The sequence below is a fragment of the Ostrea edulis genome, chromosome 10 (assembly GCF_947568905.1).
Source record: "Ostrea edulis chromosome 10, xbOstEdul1.1, whole genome shotgun sequence".
NCBI lineage: Eukaryota > Metazoa > Mollusca > Bivalvia > Ostreida > Ostreidae > Ostrea > Ostrea edulis.
In genome coordinates this window covers 47,971,267-47,991,764 of record NC_079173.1, presented here as the reverse complement: position 1 = coordinate 47,991,764, position 20,498 = coordinate 47,971,267, and the positions used below count along the sequence as shown (strand labels likewise).

General features: G+C 35.9%; 2 protein-coding genes across 2 annotated transcripts; both read left to right on the top strand.

Annotated features, from left to right (window-relative positions):
* The first annotated feature begins 2,768 nt into the window (after positions 1-2,768).
* Positions 2,769-15,919, top strand: LOC125666252 (uncharacterized). Its single transcript, XM_048899458.2, has 5 exons — positions 2,769-2,892; positions 10,905-11,515; positions 12,910-13,083; positions 13,362-13,394; positions 14,076-15,919. Exons 2-5 carry the CDS (start codon positions 10,912-10,914, stop codon positions 15,911-15,913), a joined length of 2,649 nt encoding a protein of 882 aa, XP_048755415.2. The 5' UTR covers positions 2,769-2,892; positions 10,905-10,911; the 3' UTR covers positions 15,914-15,919.
* On the top strand, positions 15,917-20,264 carry LOC125665458 (kinase D-interacting substrate of 220 kDa-like; the record flags this gene model as incomplete). Its single annotated transcript, XM_048898094.2, has 1 exon — positions 15,917-20,264. A coding segment is annotated over one exon (1,530 nt), but the record flags the coding sequence as incomplete, so codon positions are not given.
* Positions 20,265-20,498: the final 234 nt, after the last annotated feature.

The window sequence follows — 20,498 nt, the reverse complement described above, 5'->3', positions numbered from 1 at the left end:
GCATTAATTATATTTCGAAATTGAAAAGGCATAATTAAGTCAGAATTGAAACTTTAATTCACGAATGTTTTAAACATACTCTTAAGTTTATCAAAGTTTATCGAAAACACCGTGGAGAAATACCGATTTCAATTTATAGTTGTTTAAAACGCAATATATTGCGTGCTTTAAAGTGTAACCGGTAAACTGTACTTTAAATTGAAATAAGTTATGTCAAATATTCCATCAGGTCTGTAGCAGTTTTCAAATAGCTTAATGTTTTTTGGTTCATGTTACAAACCCTATTGTGATGCATTGACGGTATGTCCTTGCAATGAATCGATTTACAAGAGCCACTCAGCTGTTCCCTTGTTAATATTTTTCAAACGGGATAGATAGAAACTATCTCAGTTAATCTATAAGATAGGCATTGTTCTTAAATTGTTAGTCTTTTAATTATCTGCAAACATTTTCCCATTTAATTGCATTGTTTTCATTAAGAAGAAAGAGTTGGTCTGCTGTTTACTGCAAATAAAATGTATCAGACTATCGTCATGACAGACGGATCGCGATGAATATTTTATACCTCATGTTGTTAGATTACATTAAGGAAACAAAGTTTAATGTTAAGTGCTATACTTCCGTGATAGTTTAAAGGATTGAAACATTTTATGGTTTAAGTGTGATGTCATAATACACACTATATAGATTAGAACGCATCTTAGCCTTAGCTCTTATCCTTAGACGAATTTGACTCCACTTGTTGGTACTCTGTTCTTCCCTACAATAGCTCTAAAACTTCATTATTATTTCGGATTTCAAACATTTCGGTTGAGCATCACTGAAGAGACATTGTTTGTCGAAATGTGCATCTGGTGCATCAAAATTGATACCATATAAGTTTTACATCTTCTTACTGGAATATTAACTGCATAGCGAAGCTAAAGATACAACTCTTAAATAATGTACATTATACAGTTTTATGTAGCTATGACTCATTTAAGCTTACAGAAAAAATCGAAGCCTAGAAACTAAGAACAAGCAGCTGGAGGACAACTAATCACATGGGGGTTTGGGAAAGTCAAAGAACATTTATTTTTTTATTTACATTAAATTTCGGATTTCAAAGATTTCGGTTGAGCATCACTGAAGAGACATTATTTGTCGAAATGCGCATCTGGTGCATCAATATTGGTACCGTATACGTTTTATATTAAAACGCCAAGAGACTATAACATACGCAAGTACGTTTAGGCAGGTTATGAAAATCTTTACTGGGATAAAATCCGCGAAACAATGTGACGTCATAATTGAAATAACTATATCACTAAGAATATATTAAATTTCGATTTTATTTTTTTATGTAAGTTTTATTTATGCATAAAATAAACCATGCACCGACTAAGATCCAAAGAAATTCGAAATATTATACTGCTGTCTTGTAATTTTATATTATACTGCTGTCTTGTAATTTCTGTCTGATCAATATGAAAATAAACTTATGACGTCATGACTGTACATCGAATGACAATGACACATGCAAGGAATTTGTTAATGTGTGCCATGCAAATATCGAGAAAATGTGGAGTATTTGAAATATATGACATGGGATGTATGAAATATATATGTGAAACGCTGATAATTTATAAATATTATGAAAGTATGTTGATTTCATTCATTGACAACTTTGTTTAACGGGGGGGGGGGGGGAGGGGGGGGGGCATTCCATTTAGCACGTCGATCCGATTTTCCTCTGTCACACACTGAAATAAAACTTCAAAAGTAGCACACTACTCCGCATACTTTTAGAGACTTTTTATACACCGTGTGAAAGGTCATATTAAATCCTGGGGTAGTGTGCTACTTTTCCATTTTCTATTAAGATATACCCGTGATCTATTTATAGCAGTCCTGCAATAACGTCATACGGAAGTGCATGTTCGCCATGTTGTTATGATAGAAAATGTTTTCATGTAAACAACCAAAATAGTTTTTAAGAGTTAGTAGCTCCTATCTCTGCGTAGGACAGATTTTAATAAGTATGGAGTATGACCTGTCTTAATATACCCGCGTATTGTTAGAGAAGTACCTTATCACATATACGGGATGGGAAATAATGGCGTCAACAAAGAGATAACGTAACTCGCTTTTTAAAATAAAATAAAAAAACAACATTTATTCACATTGTTAACATTAACACGGAAGTTAACAACAAGTATCACAACGTTAAAATAAACACCTTTCAAAAAACTGGGTCCTGGTCGCGGAGGGTGTAACCGATCAACAAGGGAAACGTACTTCTAGGCTCAAGAGTTTCTAGATCTGTGCTTGTCTTACTATCAATTTTATTGCCAGAATCTTGTTTCACCACTACAGAAAATACATGTACACATGCCTGATTTCCCCTAATTTGTCTTAACAATGCCAAACATCAATTCATTTCATTAACCAGTTTTTTGTTTTTATTGCCGTCTCTTTACCGACATATATATTCGTTATCGAGTCCAAACGAATCCTTCGCATAAGAAAGTACATTTCTCCTATTCAGTAATGATACTACTTGACGTTTAACTTCAATTTTCAACATATATTGACAATGTTCATTGACATTCAAATGATTCAGCGATTATTTCAAATAGAAAATGTAGGGAGGTTTTTAACAACTGCAATCATTCTATAGAAACAGGTTTTCCTTTTAAATGTATACGTCATGTAGTCTAATTATAGATACAAGTCATTGGAATCTAAAACAGCTGCAATCTCAATACAGGGACACACTGCGCATGAATCCTTGAACTAAACAGCATTGAAAATGTATTGATTATGACTAAGGATTGGGACCATATTATGCAGACAGTGTGCAGTTTGTTTATCCTTAAAGGAGTTTTTGTATGGATATTTGATTGACACTGGGTAAGTTGCAATTTGTTTATGTTTTCTTTGCATTGATGATATCTCACTTGTACCACATATACATTCCTTATGTCGTTAACTACTATCTTGGGAGCATTAAATTTTTAGACTGTTCGTGGCACATTGATTCTGACTAAGGTTTACTCCGCTTAGATGATCACGATATAGGGCTCACGGCGGATATGACTGTTCGATGCACATTGATTCTGACTAAGGTTTACCCCGCTTAGATAATCACGATATAAGGCTCACGGCCGATATGACTGGTCGACAGGGGATTCACACTCCTCCTAGACATGTGATCCCACATCTTTTATATCCAGGTGTCCGTATTTGCCCAGTTCTCTTTTCTAATCTAAATATTTTATTCACAAATAATTGAATGAGATCGGGGAGCGTGTATGAGATTAAACATTTCTTGTTATCTTCACCCCTTACACAGACAGACAGATAGATGATATATAGAGGTAGAAACTGTCACCAGACAGACGATATATAGATGTAGAAATTGACACCAGACAGATAATATATAGAGGTAGAAACTGTCACCAGACAGACGATATATAGAGGTAGAAACTGTCACCAGACAGACCATATATAGAGATAGAAACTGTCAACAGACAGACGATATATAGAGGTAGAAACTGTCACCAGACAGACGATATATACAGGTAGAAACTGTCAACAGACAGACGATATATAGAGGTAGAAACTGTCACCAGACAGACGATATATAGATGCAGAAACTGTCACCAGACAGACGATATCTAGAGATAGAAACTGTCACCAGACAGACGATATATAGATACAGAAACTGTCACACGACAGACGATATATAGAGATAAAAACTGTCACCAGACAGACGATATATAGAGGTAGAAACTGTCACCAGACAGACGATACATAGAGATAGAAACTGTCACCAGACAGACGATATATAGAGATAGAATCTGTCAATAGACATACGATATATAGAGGTAGAAACTGACATCAGACAGACGATATATAGAGGTAGAAACTGTCACCAGACAGACGATATATAGAGGTAGAAACTGACATCAGACAGACGATATATAGATACAGAAACTGACACAGACATACGATATATAGAGGTAGAACCTTTCACCAGACAGACGATATATAGAGGTAGAAACTGACATCAGACAGACGATATATAGATACAGAAACTGACACAGACATACGATATATAGAGGTAGAACCTTTCACCAGACAGACGATATATAGAGATAGAAACTGTCACCAGACAGACGATATATAGAGGTAGAAACTGACACAGACATACGATATATAGAGGTAGAACCTTTCACCAGACAGACGATATATAGAGATAGAAACTGTCACCATACAGACGATATATAGAGATAGAAACTGTCACCAGACAGACGATATATAGAGGTAGAAACTGACACAGACATACGATACATAGAGGTAGAAACTGACACCAGACAAGCGATATATAGAGGTAGAAACTGACACCAGACACACGATATCTAGAGATAGAAACTGTCACCAGACAGACGATATATAGATACAGAAACTGTCACACGACAGACGATATATAGAGATAAAAACTGTCACCAGACAGACGATATATAGAGGTAGAAACTGTCACCAGACAGACGATACATAGAGATAGAAACTGTCACCAGACAGATGATATATAGAGATAGAAACTGACACAGACATACGATATATAGAGGTAGAAACTGACACAGACATACGATATATAGAGGTAGAAACTGACACCAGACAGACGATATATAGAGGTAGAAACTGACACCAGACAGACGATATATAGAGGTAGAAACTGACACCAGACAGACGATATATAGAGGTAGAAACTGACACCAGACAGACGATATATAGAGATAGATACTGTCACCAGACAGACGATATATAGAGATAGAAACTGACACAGACATACGATATAAAGAGGTAGAAACTGACACAGACAAACGATATATAGAGGTAGAAACTGACACCAGACAGACGATATATAGATACAGAAACTGACACCAGACATACGATATATAGAGGTAGAAACTGACACCAGACAGACGATATATAGAGGTAGAAACTGTCACCAGACAGACGATAGATAGAGATAGAAACTGTCACCAGACAGACGATATATAGAGATAGAAACTGACACAGACATACGATATATTGAGATAGAAACTGACACAGACATACGATATATAGAGGTAGAAACTGACACCAGACAGACGATATATAGAGATAGAAACTGTCACCAGACAGACGATATATAGAGATAGAAACTGTCACCAGACAGACGATATATAGAGGTAGAAACTGTCACCAGACAAACGATATATAGAGGTAGAAACTGACACAGACATACGATATATAGAGGTAGAAACTGACACCAGACAGACGATATATAGAGGTAGAAACTGACACCAGACACACGATATATAGAGATAGAAACTGTCACCAGACAGACGATATATAGATACAGAAACTGTCACCAGACAGACGATATATAGAGATAGAAACTGTCACCAGACAGACGATATATAGAGATAAAAACTGTCACCAGACAGACGATATATAGAGGTAGAAACTGTCACCAGACAGACGATACATAGAGATAGAAACTGTCACTAGACAGATGATGTATAGAGATAGAAACTGACACTAGACATACGATAGATAGAGGTAGAAACTGACACCATACAGACGATATATAGAGGTAGAAACTGTCACCAGACAGACGATATATAGAGATAGAAACTGTCACCAGACAGACGATATATAGAGATAGAAACTGACACAGACATACGATATATAGAGGTAGAAACTGACACAGACATACGATATATAGAGGTAGAAACTGACACCAGACAGACGAGATATAGAGGTAGAAACTGTCACCAGACACACGATATATAGAGGTAGAAACTGACACAGACATACGATATATAGAGGTAGAAACTGACACCAGACAGACAATATATAGAGGTAGAAACTGTCACCAGACACACGATATATAGAGGTAGAAACTGACACCAGAAAGACGAGATTTAGAGGTAGAAACTGTCACCAGACAGACGATATATAGAGATAGAAACTGTCACCAGACATACGATATATAGAGGCAGAAACTGTCACCAGACAGACGATATATAAAGGTAAAAACTGTCACCAGACAGACGATATATAGAGATAGAAACTGACACAGACATACGATATATAGAGGTAGAAACTGTCACCAGACAGACGATTTATAGAGGTAGAAACTGACACCAGACAGACGATATATAAAGGTAAAAACTGTCACCAGACAGACGATATATAAAGGTAAAAACTGTCACCAGACAGACGATATATAGAGATAGAAACTGACACAGACACACGATACATAGAGATAGAAACTGTCACCAGACAGACGATATATAGATACAGAAACTGTCACCAGACAGACGATATATAGAGATAGAAACTGTCACCAGACATACGATATATAGAGGCAGAAACTGTCACCAGACAAACGATATATAAAGGTTAAAACTGTCACCAGACAGACGATATATAGAGATAGAAACTGTCACCAGACAGACGATATATAAAGATAGAAGCTGTCACCAGACAGACGATATATAGAGGCAGAAACTGTCACCAGACAGACGATATATAGAGGCAGAAACTGTCACCAGACAGACGATATATATAGAGGTAGAAACTGTCACCAGACAGACGATATATAGAGATAGAAACTGTCACCAGACAGACGATATATAGAGGCAGAAACTGTCACCAGACAGACGATATATAGAGGCAAAAACTGTCACCATACAGACGATATATAGAGGTTGAAACTGTCACTAGACAGACGATATATAGATACAGAAACTGTCACCAGACAGACGATATATAGAGATAGAAACTGTCACCAGACAGACGATATATAGAGGCAGAAACTGTCACCAGACAGACGATATATAGAGGTAGAAACTGACACAAACATACGATATATAGAGGTAGAAACTGACACCAAACAGACGATATATAGAGGTAGAAACTGACCCAGACAGACGATATATAGAGGTAGAAACTGTCACCAGACATACGATATATAGAGGTAGAAACTGACACCTTGATAATAAAGACTCCTACATTGCATCAAAATGAACAGTTAACAACATATGACGTATACGAACCATTCCGGCTTTCACATGTGCTAAAGAAGGAGTGAAACATTTAAAAGATGAATTTTAATTATGTCAAGATATGAGGCGTTAACCCGCTAATCAGACTATCACTCCACTGTTAGGCATTTAAAAGATACAGTTGATATATTGTAATTATTATCCGGGGAATAACAACACTAAATGATCTGGAGGATGCTGATCTGCATGAATTCTTTGAATAATGACAAAACAGATCGTATGGTAATCTGTGTGACAGGGTTAGATCACGGTGTACATGACAGGGTGTTCTCGTATATATTAAAAATACCCTGGATCAGTATCTATGGAGTGAATGCTCTAGTACACATTTATAAGTGCGTGTCTTGTGAGAAATAAATTTACAGCACAATGGAAACAGACGTATCATTGTGAACTTTACATAGTATTTTCACTACTTCTACACATTTTAGCTTTACAACAACAATATTCAATGGTATTCCTTTTTTACCGAAACACGGGTATGAACTTTATATTTACCATTAGACAAAAGCACGATACATTGCAATACACAGACCGACGATTGTTACATGTACAAACTGGCACCGTATATAAAGTCATAGACACGTACAATATAACTTGATCAAACTGAATAGAACTATGTATTTTGAATTAACACCACTATAAATTCAGATGTGGAGTATACTCTATAATGAACGTAGAATGTTGACGTGAATTTGTATATGTATTTTCCCACTCAGTCGGACACTCTACACTTTTCAAAACAAACCCAATGCAGAAACATTTATTCAAGCCTCTCTCAGAACCTATACGGAATTGTAATTCTGCGTTAAAATTCGCCAAATGATAAGATTTGAGCAAAATTACCAAGAGCTTACTTCTCCTAGGTACCTGGTCTCACCTTTGGTATATTAATGGGTCCGTATTCGCCCAACTCTTACTCTTGTATTGGACTCTGATCATTGTTCGTTATCTTCACCTTCACCTTTCATTAACTTTGCGCATAGGGATTATCAGCTGTCTTAGAACTTACCTCAAATAATGAAATGAATTATTGATATAAAAAAAATCACCGTATGCCTTTTCAGAAATCTCTCTCCAACCCTGCTTTTGGTCATCGTGGTTCATGGTAACTCGGCGCATGCACTGACCACCAATAGTTTCATATACGAAGAAGTTAATCTAGACATAGAACAATGGGATACTGAGTATTTATATCTGACAACGATGACTCGTAGGTTCTCAATCATTTTCATTCACGTATACAACAGCATCATGCTTAACCTTTTAAGTTGTTCTATAATGTTATTTAGCCACATTATTGCTTGCTAATCGTATGCATTTCAGTCATGTTCATATGACAGCTGGGGATACATGAAAAACACATTAAAACAGAAATTGTACGGGCGTGTAGCTTTGTGATTTAGCATTTGACAATTCCTATCCACTAATGATTATGTTTTAAAGCTTGCTCCAGTTCCATAAAATACCAACAGTGCGATAAAATCCTTTATTGCAAATATTTTACCTGGGAAATTTAATACTCATTTAATTTTTAAAATATCGGATACCAAATCTAAAACTATTGCTGCATGGCATATGAAGAACACCGATAAGGTGTTTCCATTAACCTGAACCTTTTTAAATATTTATTTAAAGGGACAGGTCTTTTGTATCCAAAGAAGTGCAAGCACCAATGCGGGTCTTGTATATGCTTAAGGAGGGGTTAAGCATTTAAAAAATAAAAAGTCTGATGCGAGAAATTATGAAAACTGACCCTGTGTCCAGATTTTCGTCTTTTGAGGGTCAAAAGCTTTTAATTTTTCTTTTTTTTTTTTCATTTACGCAACACGTTTCCTAGGATGTCTAAATATAACAATGGAATGAATACATTTACGTTTTAACATCATTTTAACGTCTTTATACTGCTAAGGTAGTTAGCTTTCAATATTTACGCTAACGGTTTAAAGGAATAGGGTCTAATATATTGGTAAAACTTAGCATGTTCCAAAAAGGTGGCGAAATTAAAGATCATAATTAGAAATTCACAGAATGTTCTTCAGATTGTTTACAAACACAAAATCTCATTTGCCTAAACTGGTACCCTGTTGACTTCGCATCTCCTATGTTTGTGTGTAGCCACCAATCAGCGGATACCAGTTTAATATATTGTCCCCTAGACAAACATTTTATAAAGGACTAACATTTCAAAATGATTCAATTTCAAAGCGCTGCAGCTAAAGATAACTCATAATTAATACTACATTTTTTTTAGTTCTTCTTGCAAAATATTGTTACGTCATTTTTTTAAAGATAAAAGTTAGACCCAATGCCTTTGATAGAAAAACGGTATAATGTTTTCATTAATAATGCATTTAATGAATTTTCTCTTTATAAAAAAAAATAGTGTATATGCCGGTATAATGAATGTTACTTTTGATAATAAATGGAAGATTGTAGAAAACCTATTGCATTGTTTTTCCATGTAAGTTTGGCCCTTGTTCTTCTGGTCTGGACAGCATGCACATTTCTGAAATTCATAATTCCTATGACCGATTGTAACGATTTCGATTTTTAATTGTTAGTGTTTCTGAGAAATAAACTATCAAAGATAAGTAAAAGAATACCTATTATCATAACTCAACAGATTCCCGGTATCGTTGTTATTTAACGGGTTGATGTGATCACAGGATACTCCCCTTATTCACCTGAACGTAGTAGCTTCAAGGAGCCATTGTCCTACATTGAGGGGTCGTTAAAAAAGCCAAGATCCTCATTATCGTTCTGCACCCCAATGATTCCCTGCCCTTGACATTTCTGTCACTGACATTAGATTATTAAACCTGTAATTATAGACTACTGTATGTTAAGGATGTCTCAAGTGGTATCCTGTGAAACTCATCTAAGGACACGTTTAAGTAGACTGAGATTGTCAGTGTCTTATGAACAAACCTTCAAACTATTTTCTGAAAATGTACTAAAATTGAAAAGAAATAAGTTCAAAATGGTTTGCAGTTGTTTTTTTATTTTACAATTCCTGTAAATATATTATGTAGCATTTACAGGGGGTATATTGTGGGGCCATGATGGGGGATCAAAATTTTGCATGCAAATATATGTGGCATTTTTAAATGTAGGTCAAGTTTACTCGGGTGAGCAATTGAGCTATGCGCCCCTTGGTAAATGTCTCTTCTACATAATGACAGTCTAAAGGTTCATCTGTTGTCAGTTTTGATTTTCATCTGTAACAAGAAATGATTATATCTGGTATTTATATAAGGACCGCCCCATTTAGTCTTACGACAAGCAAGAAGTACTGGGGGCCTATACAAACCTAACCCGGATCCCTAAGGGAGGTGTAGAAAATGAATACACATATAAAAACATTGTACTGTTCATCGTTTCACGTGTTCTATTGATTAAAGAACAACTCATTTGAATGTTAGACTGAGTAATGCTAATTCATCTTGGTTATCCTGATATAGTGCAAATTCAAATTCGTTAAACTCGTTGTCCCCGGGAGTGGAATGCGATGGTGATAAGGAAACAAAAACCTTTGCATGCTAATTGATATGGACAATCTTCTCAAGAACAACTGTGCCAGAAAAGTTGAAATGTACAAGATTGTTCAAATCCCGGTCCACAGAGGTAAGATGGGGCCACAGTGGTTTCAGCAATATTCAATGGACTATTGTTAATTTGATAGTAGAAAGTCTGGTTGGTCCCGGGCTACTGTATTTTCAACTCCTGCATTGTCTAATTGATGACAAGAATCCTCAAAGAGCACTAAATTAAACTATCAACATTTCTGTTCTATTTAAGAATAACAATGGCGTGCTCCAAATACAAATCAACAAGGGAAACAACACATGCTGCCCGTTTGTCCCGGTTATTAGTGGATCCTTGTACGGACCTCTGCAGGGACCTTCTAAGGAACCATAGTACAGAAATCAATTTCCCGGGAATCCTCCGACAAAAGAAACAGGTGCTGAGTCCCATTCTTAATAAAGCCCAGAGAGGTTTATTGTATCCAATCAAAGGATCCTACACCGGAACGTATAATGACTTTGACCTATCTTTATTGTATGTATTGTTGAGAAACATAGCAGGTATTGTACCTCACAAAAAAGGATGGGCCAGTCCACCAGATCCCTCAGATCGATCCCTGTCTGCGAATATTGACCGTATAAGGGAGATACGTAACACCTATTGTGGTCATGCAGCCAGGGTCTCCCTATCTGACTCAGAGTTTAAAATGCTCTGGCAGGATTTGACCGTTACAATAGGAGAACTCGAGGGCAGTCTTCCAGGAGGATGTACAACATACACAGACGCTGCGAACCAGATAGAAGTAGATACTATGGATCCTGAGCAGGAAAAGAGATATCTGGATGTTATTGATACCCAACATCAAGATATAGAAGTCCTCAAAGGTATAATTTTCTGATTTTAGTTCACCCGAGCAGAAGGTTCCAGATTTTCTGATCAAAACTTTCCGTCGTCTGACGGTGACGTTATGGTCGTCAACTTTTCACATTTTCATTTTTTCTACAGACCAACGGCTCCAGTTGCAATCGAATTTATCAATAGAAGTCCTCAAAGGTATCCTGTTAGATCAATTTTAGCTCACACGGTCACTCTTTGTGTTGTGGCATGTTTTTTAAAACAATATATCTGCTCAATAAGCGATAACGCTTGGCAAATTTCAATTATACTTGGTAAAATTACCCTTGAATTCAGGGGAAATCAAGTTTCGTCAAATGAAAGGTCATGCTCCTTCAAATACACATAATCAAGGAAAGACAAGATATAAAGGGGTCATATCAAAATCACTAAAAACCACTGGGGCAGAAAAGATCATTTTTTTATCATTGCTTTTTGACATAATGTAAAACTTATACGGTACCAAATTTGATGCACCAGATGCACATTTCGACAAATAATGTCTGTTCAGTGATGTTCAACCGAAATGTTTGTAATCCAAAATAACAATGAAGTTTTAGATGTGGATTCAATTTATTTCAAATCACGGCCCTCGGGGGTAGGGTGTGACAACAATAGGGGATATAGTTTGACCCTGATGATATATAGGATAAATCTTTTTCTGAAAACCATGATTAATTATATTGATATATAAAAGTCCCATGTAGTGCAGATTAAAGTTTGTTCAAATTTTGATCCTTTGGGTAGAGTATGGTATCAAAGTTTTAGATAAACATTGGCAAGAAAGTACATGTACGTACAATAGACATGTGGAAAATTCATAAAGTTTCTATTTAGGTGATTTTATTCGAAAAATATGTGTAAATCATGGACATACACATAGCTCACCTGAGTTACCTTTGCTGTTCCTGAGAAAACATCCGATACCATATTGTGGTCCCAACCTAGCCCCAAACAAAACGTGACGCTTCAATAGAAATGTGACTTGCATGGCCTTGTTTCTGTGGGATCCCGGTTAGAATAGGTTCCGATTGCCGTAAGAGGCGACTATTCTAAATATGACGGTCCTTTAGATGAGACTGCAAAAACCGAGGTCCCGTGTCACAGCAGGTATGGTACGATAAAGATTCACCTGCTCAAATTTCGGCAACACCGTGTATACGACTATATTTTACAGCCTTTGTCGGTAATGCTGAAGTTCCCATATGCGTGAACAATTTTTCAACGACGCGTTAAATAAAACCAACCAATTTAATTCTGGAGAAGGTTAAGGTTACGCATTCAAAGGTCAAAGTATTGAAGCGCAGTGGGGAAACAAACTAAACGCAGGATAATAAAAATGAATTGATGACCGGTTTGATTCTTGATTTTCTCTTTTTTAAAGAAACAACAATTGAACTACAAGAACAAGTCGCTGATGTACAAGAACAAGTGTCTGGTGTACAAGAACAAGTGTCTGATGTACAAGAACAAGTATCTGATGTACAAGGACAAGTCTCTGATGTACAAGAACAAGTCGCTGGGCTACAGATGACTGTGGAGAAACAGAAAATATCAGGTAACCTATACAAACATGATTCATAATTTGAACTGACGGGTCTACACTGTACATTATTGATTTAATCATAATATATGATCTCATTGATGTAGTTAAAAAAAACAGTTTTCCTTTTTCTCTACGGGACAGAGAAACGTTACAAAACAGAGAAATTGGGAAATTTTAATCACGTCAGTTTACCATACCTGCAGTATTTCACACAAGAGTCATCCAAAACATGTCGACTATGATACTTTTTCATGTTTATTGAATAAATTGGAAAATTTTCATTTTTTTAGATGCAAAGTCTCCCATTCCTCCAAATGTTAGAGGTATGTGAATAAGTCAATTAACCATTTCAAATTGGAATAACCTTCAGAATTAAGCACTGCTAGCTACTTATAATGTACGTGTAACTGTTCTGATGATCAGGGTACATTGTATTGTGTAGTTTCATGTTGCTAGGTAACGGGTTACGTGAATGACGTTTTCTTTGATTTGTCCAACATGAACTTTCAGCACAATTGTGGCCCTTGAATATGTCGAAAATGTTGCAATATATGTATATAACATGATGTCATCCCAGTATATTATTCATATTGAAAGCCCCCATTGAGGTATTGGTTGCAAGATGTCATTCACTGTAGCCCATCTAGTGGCATACGAAAAGAAAAGTTTATCAATTGTATTCATTTCTTTTATCAATATAACATTGCGATGTTGGCAGATACTGATCTGATAGTCAGTGTGTAGCTTTTATTCCTAGGTAACGGGTGACGTGAATGCTGCTTTCTTTGATTTCACTAACATAAACTTTCAGCACAATTTTGACCCTTGGCCATAGTGTTAAAATATATGTATATAGCATGATATAATCCCAGTATATAATTCATATTGAATGCTTCGATTTGGGGTACTGATTGCAAGATGTCATTCACTGTAGCTCATTTAGTGGCATACCAGAAGAACATTTTGATCAATTGTATTCATTTCTTTTATCAACATTATTTCAGAGCAATATGATATTGACATTCGGAAATGGAGAGGGGAAGACAAGCGTTACTATGAGACACACAGCTTTTCGTCAATGATGCAGAAAGTGAGAAACCAACCTTATGTAACGTTTGTTGGTGTGCCGGGATCTGGAAAGACTGCCTCGGTTCACCACATCGCGCTCAAGCTCCAGGAGGAAGGTTACGAGGTTGTACCAGTTGATGAAATCAGAGAGATAAAGCAATACTGTGACACAAAAAAATCACAGGTTTTTCTTATTGATGATATAGTGGGTGTCTTTGGACTCCAAAAAACTAAATTAGATATGTTGAGAGAATTTGAACATAAAATAACTCAGCCGTGTATGGTTAAGTCTAGGACTTTGATGACATGTAGAGAGGCTGTGTTCAATGAAGCACTACTTTGCAAAACATTCCTTACCAAAGAAGACACTGTAATTAAGTTGCACAGTTCTGAGCATGCATTAGATAACAAAGACAAAAAAGAGATTCTACAGAAATATGATTTAAATATTAATCTAATATCCCCTGCATTGCTGACATCAACATCTCGCATGTTTCCTCTTCTTTGTAAATTGTTTTCAAAGGAAACGAAATTCCAAGCTCTTGGTTCAAAGTTTTTTCTGAATCCTGTCCAATGTATCATTGATGAACTTGATGAAATGCAACGAGAAAACAAACTAAATTATGCAACACTTGTTTTGTGTGTGCTAAATAGAAACTGCCTTTCAGAAAAGATTTTAGACGAAACAGAAAATGAACATTTCATGAATATGAAAAAGGACACGTTGAAAAAATGCAGATTAGAGTACAACACTGATACATTCAAGTTCATGGATGTTTTGTCAGCAATGGAGGGGACATACATAAAACAGTGTGGTGTACAATTCACAGTTATACATGACTCCATGTTTGAAATATGTGCTTATCATTATGGTCAAAAATTTCATGATCAAATATTGATATATACGAGTAGCAGTTATATTGCTAATTATGTCAAACCACAAAAAAGTGATTCAGGTATTCTGAGCAAAGTGAAAGAGAAACAAGGTCATTCTCAATATGTTGAGGGTGATGAGAGCAGTTGTGAAAGTAGTGAGAAAGAAAAAGAGAATGATGATAAGAACAATGAGAGAGCGGAATCATTTGATCTGTGTATAAGATTACGCGAGGATCAGTACCCACTGCTAGCAAAGAGATTGTACAGAGACATACAGAACATGGAGTTGTATGATGTTTTCAGGAATCAGGTTTTAAAACATCACAAGGTATGTCAGACTTTTGTTGATGTGTTGGAGATGAAGTCATGGACGGAAGTGAAATTCTTGTTTTTGTCCAGTCATGAACATACATATAAGATCGTGAATAAACAAAAATATGTAGTGAAGGAGAGTGAGAGTAGGAAAGAGTGGGGTGAGTGGTGGAAACAGAATATACTGGTGGATCGTAGGTATAAACGAGACGATAAAGGGAAACTGATATACAATGCACAAAAGTACAATATAAGAGTGATCAGCTGGGTAATTTATTACAGACATCCCCGGATTCTACAATACTTAATACAACGTACTGGAGAACACAATGAAATAAATGAATTATTTGGGATTACAGGAAATACTCCAAACCGATCTAAAAGCATTAGCCATATGTGTAATAACAGAGGTCAAAAGGAGACAAAAAGTTTACAAGAGAGAGAGGTGTTTAGAGAACAGTTCAGATTACTTCTCTTGAGTTGTTATAGTGGTGATGTACAGACAGTCAAAATAATTCTGCCATATGTCTACAGGAAGTCAATTAATTGGATAGATCAGATCGGTGAAGGTGTTTATGGTCACTAGTCTTTTTGTTTACCTCTTACTGTTGCATGTGAGAAAGGGAATGTGGATATAGTGGAGGAGCTAGTTAAGGCAGGCGCTGATGTCAATCTAGAAGATAAATGGGGTGATACACCACTGGAAATTGCACATAGGAAAGGAAATGTGCATATAGTGGAGGAGCTGGTGAAGGTAGGGGCTGATGCCAATGTACAGGGTGGTTATGTTAATACACCATTGGTAACTGCATGTGAGAAAGGAGATGTGAGTATAGTGAAGGAGCTGGTGAAGAAAGGGGCTGATGTCAATATACATGGTAAAAGTCAGTGTTCACCACTGGTAACTGCATGTGAAAAAGGACATGTGAGTATAGTGGTGGAGCTAGTAAAGGCAGGGGCTGATGTCAATCTACGGGGTTACATGGGGAACACACCACTGGTAACTGCATGTGAGAAAGGAGATGTGAGTATAGTGGAGGAGCTGATAAATGCAGGGGTTGATGTCAATCTAGAGGATAAATTGGGGGATACACCACTCAAAGCTGCATGTAAGGAAGGACACGTGAATATAGTCAAGGAACTGGTGAAAGCAAGGGTTGGTGTCAATTTACATGGTAAATATCTGTCTTCCCTACTAGTAGCTGCATGTGAGAAAGGACATGTGAGTATGGTGGAGAAGCTAGTAAATGCAGGAGCTGATGTCAATCTACGGGGTTACATGGGGAAGACACCACTGATAACTGCATGTGAGAAAGGGCATGTGAGTATAGTGGAGCAGCTAGTAAAGGCAGGAGCTGATGTCAATCTACGGGATAGATCGGGGGATACACCACTGAAAACTGCAGTGAGAACTGACTCTTTATCAATGATAAGATATTTAGTGGAACATGGAGCTGACTTGGTTACTCAGGTAGATATCTTTATACCACTAATATATAGAGCATTAATACTACACGAAGTAGATTTTATGAAATGGTTTATACAGGAACAAAACAAAACTATTTCTGGCAAATTTAGTGGGAATGTACACCTATTTAACTCTCTGGTGGACATCAGACATGCTGGATTTAAAACAGATAGTAAGGACGATGTGGTGATGACAGACAAATCGATGTGGTGTATTGGTAGAAAGATAGAACTGTTGAAAATAATGAGGAAAGGAGACTGTGATTTACTAAGTCATTTGTTGTGTGTGGGTCTGGATGTTAATCAATTGATACAGTCTTGTATGTCTCATCCGATACCTCTGTTGCATTTTCTTATATATGACTGGGGTGTTAGTAATAGACTAGAGAAAGTGAGGATTATGCTGGAGGCTGGGGCAGATGTCAGTATCCTGGTGAAATATAGAGAGGATGACTTTGTGTATAGAAATCATGTGAAATGTATAGCTAGTCACTATATGTTAGATCGGGAAGGTGTGTCTGCTCTAGAGAAGACGAGGCGATTTGTGCACAGTAAATGTGATTATATATTTGGTTGGAACTTAGAAAGAACGACAGAGTACAAGAAAGTGATGTGTGAGTTAAAAAAACATGTTAGAAGACATTCTGTATAATCCCTGATAGAATTGTAGAGATATGTTGTACTGAGTACAAGAGATAGATATGTGAGTTAAAAACATGTTAGAAGACATTATGTATAGTCCCTGATAGAATTGTAGAGTTATGTTGTTACTGAATACAAGAGAGAGATATGTGAGATAAAGAAACATGTCAGAAGACATTCTGTATATTCCCTGATAGAATTGTAGAGATATGTTATTACTGAGTACAAGAGAGAGATATGTGAGATAAAAAACATGTCAGAAGACATTCTGTATAGTCCCTGATAGAATTGTAGAGATATGTTGTTACTGAGTACAGGAGAGATATATGTGAGATAAAGAAACATGTCAGAAGACATTATGTATAGTCCCTGATAGAATTGTAGAGTTATGTTGTTGCTGAGTACAAGAGGTTGATGAATGAGATAAAAAAAAACATGACAACACAACGGATACAGATTACTACGTCTTAACCGGAACTTCTGTTGCATTCACTGAGTGGGATGTTAATGATATACTAGTGAAAATGAGGATTCTGCTGGAGGCTGCGGCAGATGTCAGTGTTCTGGGGGGAATAGAGAGTATTAGTCTGTGTTAAACAGGGAAGGTGTGTCTGCTCTAGAGAGAATGAGGCGAGTGATGTGTGAGTACAATGATAGTGAAGATTTGTTTGACAGGAAGTACGAAAAAGTGCTTGATAACGAAACATGTCAGAATACACTCTGTATAGTGTTTGATAGGTGTATGTGATACAATATACTGTTTTATGATGTACTGGTACTTTGTCAGTAGATTTACCGACTATACAACCTGATAAATTACTAGATCTATCTTTGTACATAACACTTCTCAATGAATTGTCCCAGACATCGGTATACATGTATGTGTTGTGTAGCTTATTGATATAATTGCAGTGTACAGCATTGATGAAATTGTAGTGTAAACTATTGTAGAGTAAATTATTGATAAAATTGTAGTGTAAATCACTGATAGAATTATAGTGTAAAATATTGATAGAATTGTAGTGTAAATCATTGATAGAATTATAGTGTAAATTATTGATAGAATTGTAGTGTAAATCATTGATAGAATTATAGTGTAAATTATTGATAGAATTATAGCGCAAATTATTGATATAATTATAGTGTAAATTATTGATATAATTATAGTGTAAATTATTGATAGAATTATAGTGTAAATTATTGATAGAATTATAGTGTAAATTATTGATAGAACTATAGGGTAAATTATTGATAGAATTATAGTGCAAAGCTTGATTTAATCATCCCTATACCAATTGGTAAGCATGCATCATTCATGCGATAGCAATATTTCAAATTTCTTCATATCTATCCTTCAAATTCTTGTTAAATTTGGCATGAAGCATTTTCGGGATATGGGGAACATAAATTGTATATTTCAGGAATCCTGCTTTCCTTGACCCCTAGGTTCGGAGCAAAACTTGTCAAAACATTTTCGATTTTAAAGAAATATTCCTCTTTACATCTACACATGTGTGAGAAAACTAAACACATAGTCATATACTGTAGGATGACCTCAACCAAACTGGCAAATTTCACGATCCCTGGGGTAGAGGCTCGGACGCCAGGTGGCGTCAAACTTGGTGTATAATGTTCGTGTGTAAAATATCTAAATTATATATACATAAGGTATCTTTAATGTTGTTGATACTAAAGTGAAAGTAGATTGATATCTAGAAGAGACATTATTTGTTGAAATGCGCATCTGGTGCATCAAAATTGGTACCGTATAAGTTTTATATCATGTAACATTTTGCCAAAATTGTTAATTTTATTACTCCAGAGTTAGGAGTTAGGGGTTTTTGTTAAAGAATGAGGGCAATAATCATTATAGTGATTATTTTATTTATGGTTCGCTGATACTTTTACTGTATCAAAGGAAATCCATTTTTAGGATTAACAAGATGAATGTCCCAAAATTGTAATTTCAAAATCCCAAAATTCTGAATTCAAGGCAGGTCCAAAATAGTCATATAGTGTTAATATTACATACATGTTGTATATTATGTGAAGTCAGTATCAGTATGGGCACATTATGGGGTACCATGTCTTTGAAAAACACGTGTTGTTGTGTATTCCAGCTGAATATTAAGATTTAGCTTAGATAAGCATTGATTTCAAAGCCCATGGAGTTAAATCAAAATTATTTTTTCTTAATTTCCGTGTACATGTATCTGTTATTGATAAAATTAATACATGTATTTAACAATGTCGCCAATCATTACATTGTTAAATATGAATTGCATGTTTCGATAATACTGATATACTTGAAAATAATGAGCTGTGTTTTTCATTATTTCTGATTATCCTCTGATGATTCTGATGTTGAATATTACATAATAATTAGCTGTTGTACGACTTTTAATTACCTGTGATGAGTTTCATGTTGAATGTAAAACTTGTACGGTACCAATTTTGATGCACCAGATGCGCATTTCGACAAATAATGTCTCTTCAGTGATGTTCAACCGAAATCTTTGAAATCCGAAATAACTATGAAGTTTTAGAGCTAAATATAGCCAAAAACAGCGTGCCAAAATAGTGAAGCCAAATTCGTCCAAGGATAAGAGCTATGCATGAGGGAGATAATCCTTAATTTTGAAATGAATTTCTAAATTTTGTAACAGCAATTAAATATCACATAACAATTAGCTATGGTATGAGTTTTAATTATCCTGTGATGAGTTTGATGTTGAGTATCACATAATAATGAGCTATGGAACGACCTTTGGTTATTCTATGGTAGATTTGATGTTGAATATCATATATAATAAAGAAGGAGATATGCACTGCTTTCAAGGTTTATATGTATACCCGTGGAACCAAACCCATGCAAGCACTCATCAATGTCCACACCATTGATTGAAATACCATGGAACTCTAACATTTATGTATCGATATTAGTCAAACAAATCTGTCATTTTAGCTTCATCTGAGCTTAAAGCTCAAGCAAGCGTTTCTCATCACCGTTTGTTAATTTGTCAGAACCACCGGGTCATTGGGTTGAATGCTGTCTGAGGTGT

Excerpts from the sequence above, each read along its gene's own strand:
- LOC125666252 (XM_048899458.2), top strand. The coding sequence starts at position 10,912 with ATGGCGTGCTCCAAATACAAATCAACAAGGGAAACAACACATGCTGCC. Across the intron at positions 13,084-13,361 it reads GGAGAAACAGAAAATATCAG|ATGCAAAGTCTCCCATTCCT; the intron begins GTAACCTATACA and ends TCATTTTTTTAG. Across the intron at positions 13,395-14,075 it reads CATTCCTCCAAATGTTAGAG|AGCAATATGATATTGACATT; the intron begins GTATGTGAATAA and ends ACATTATTTCAG.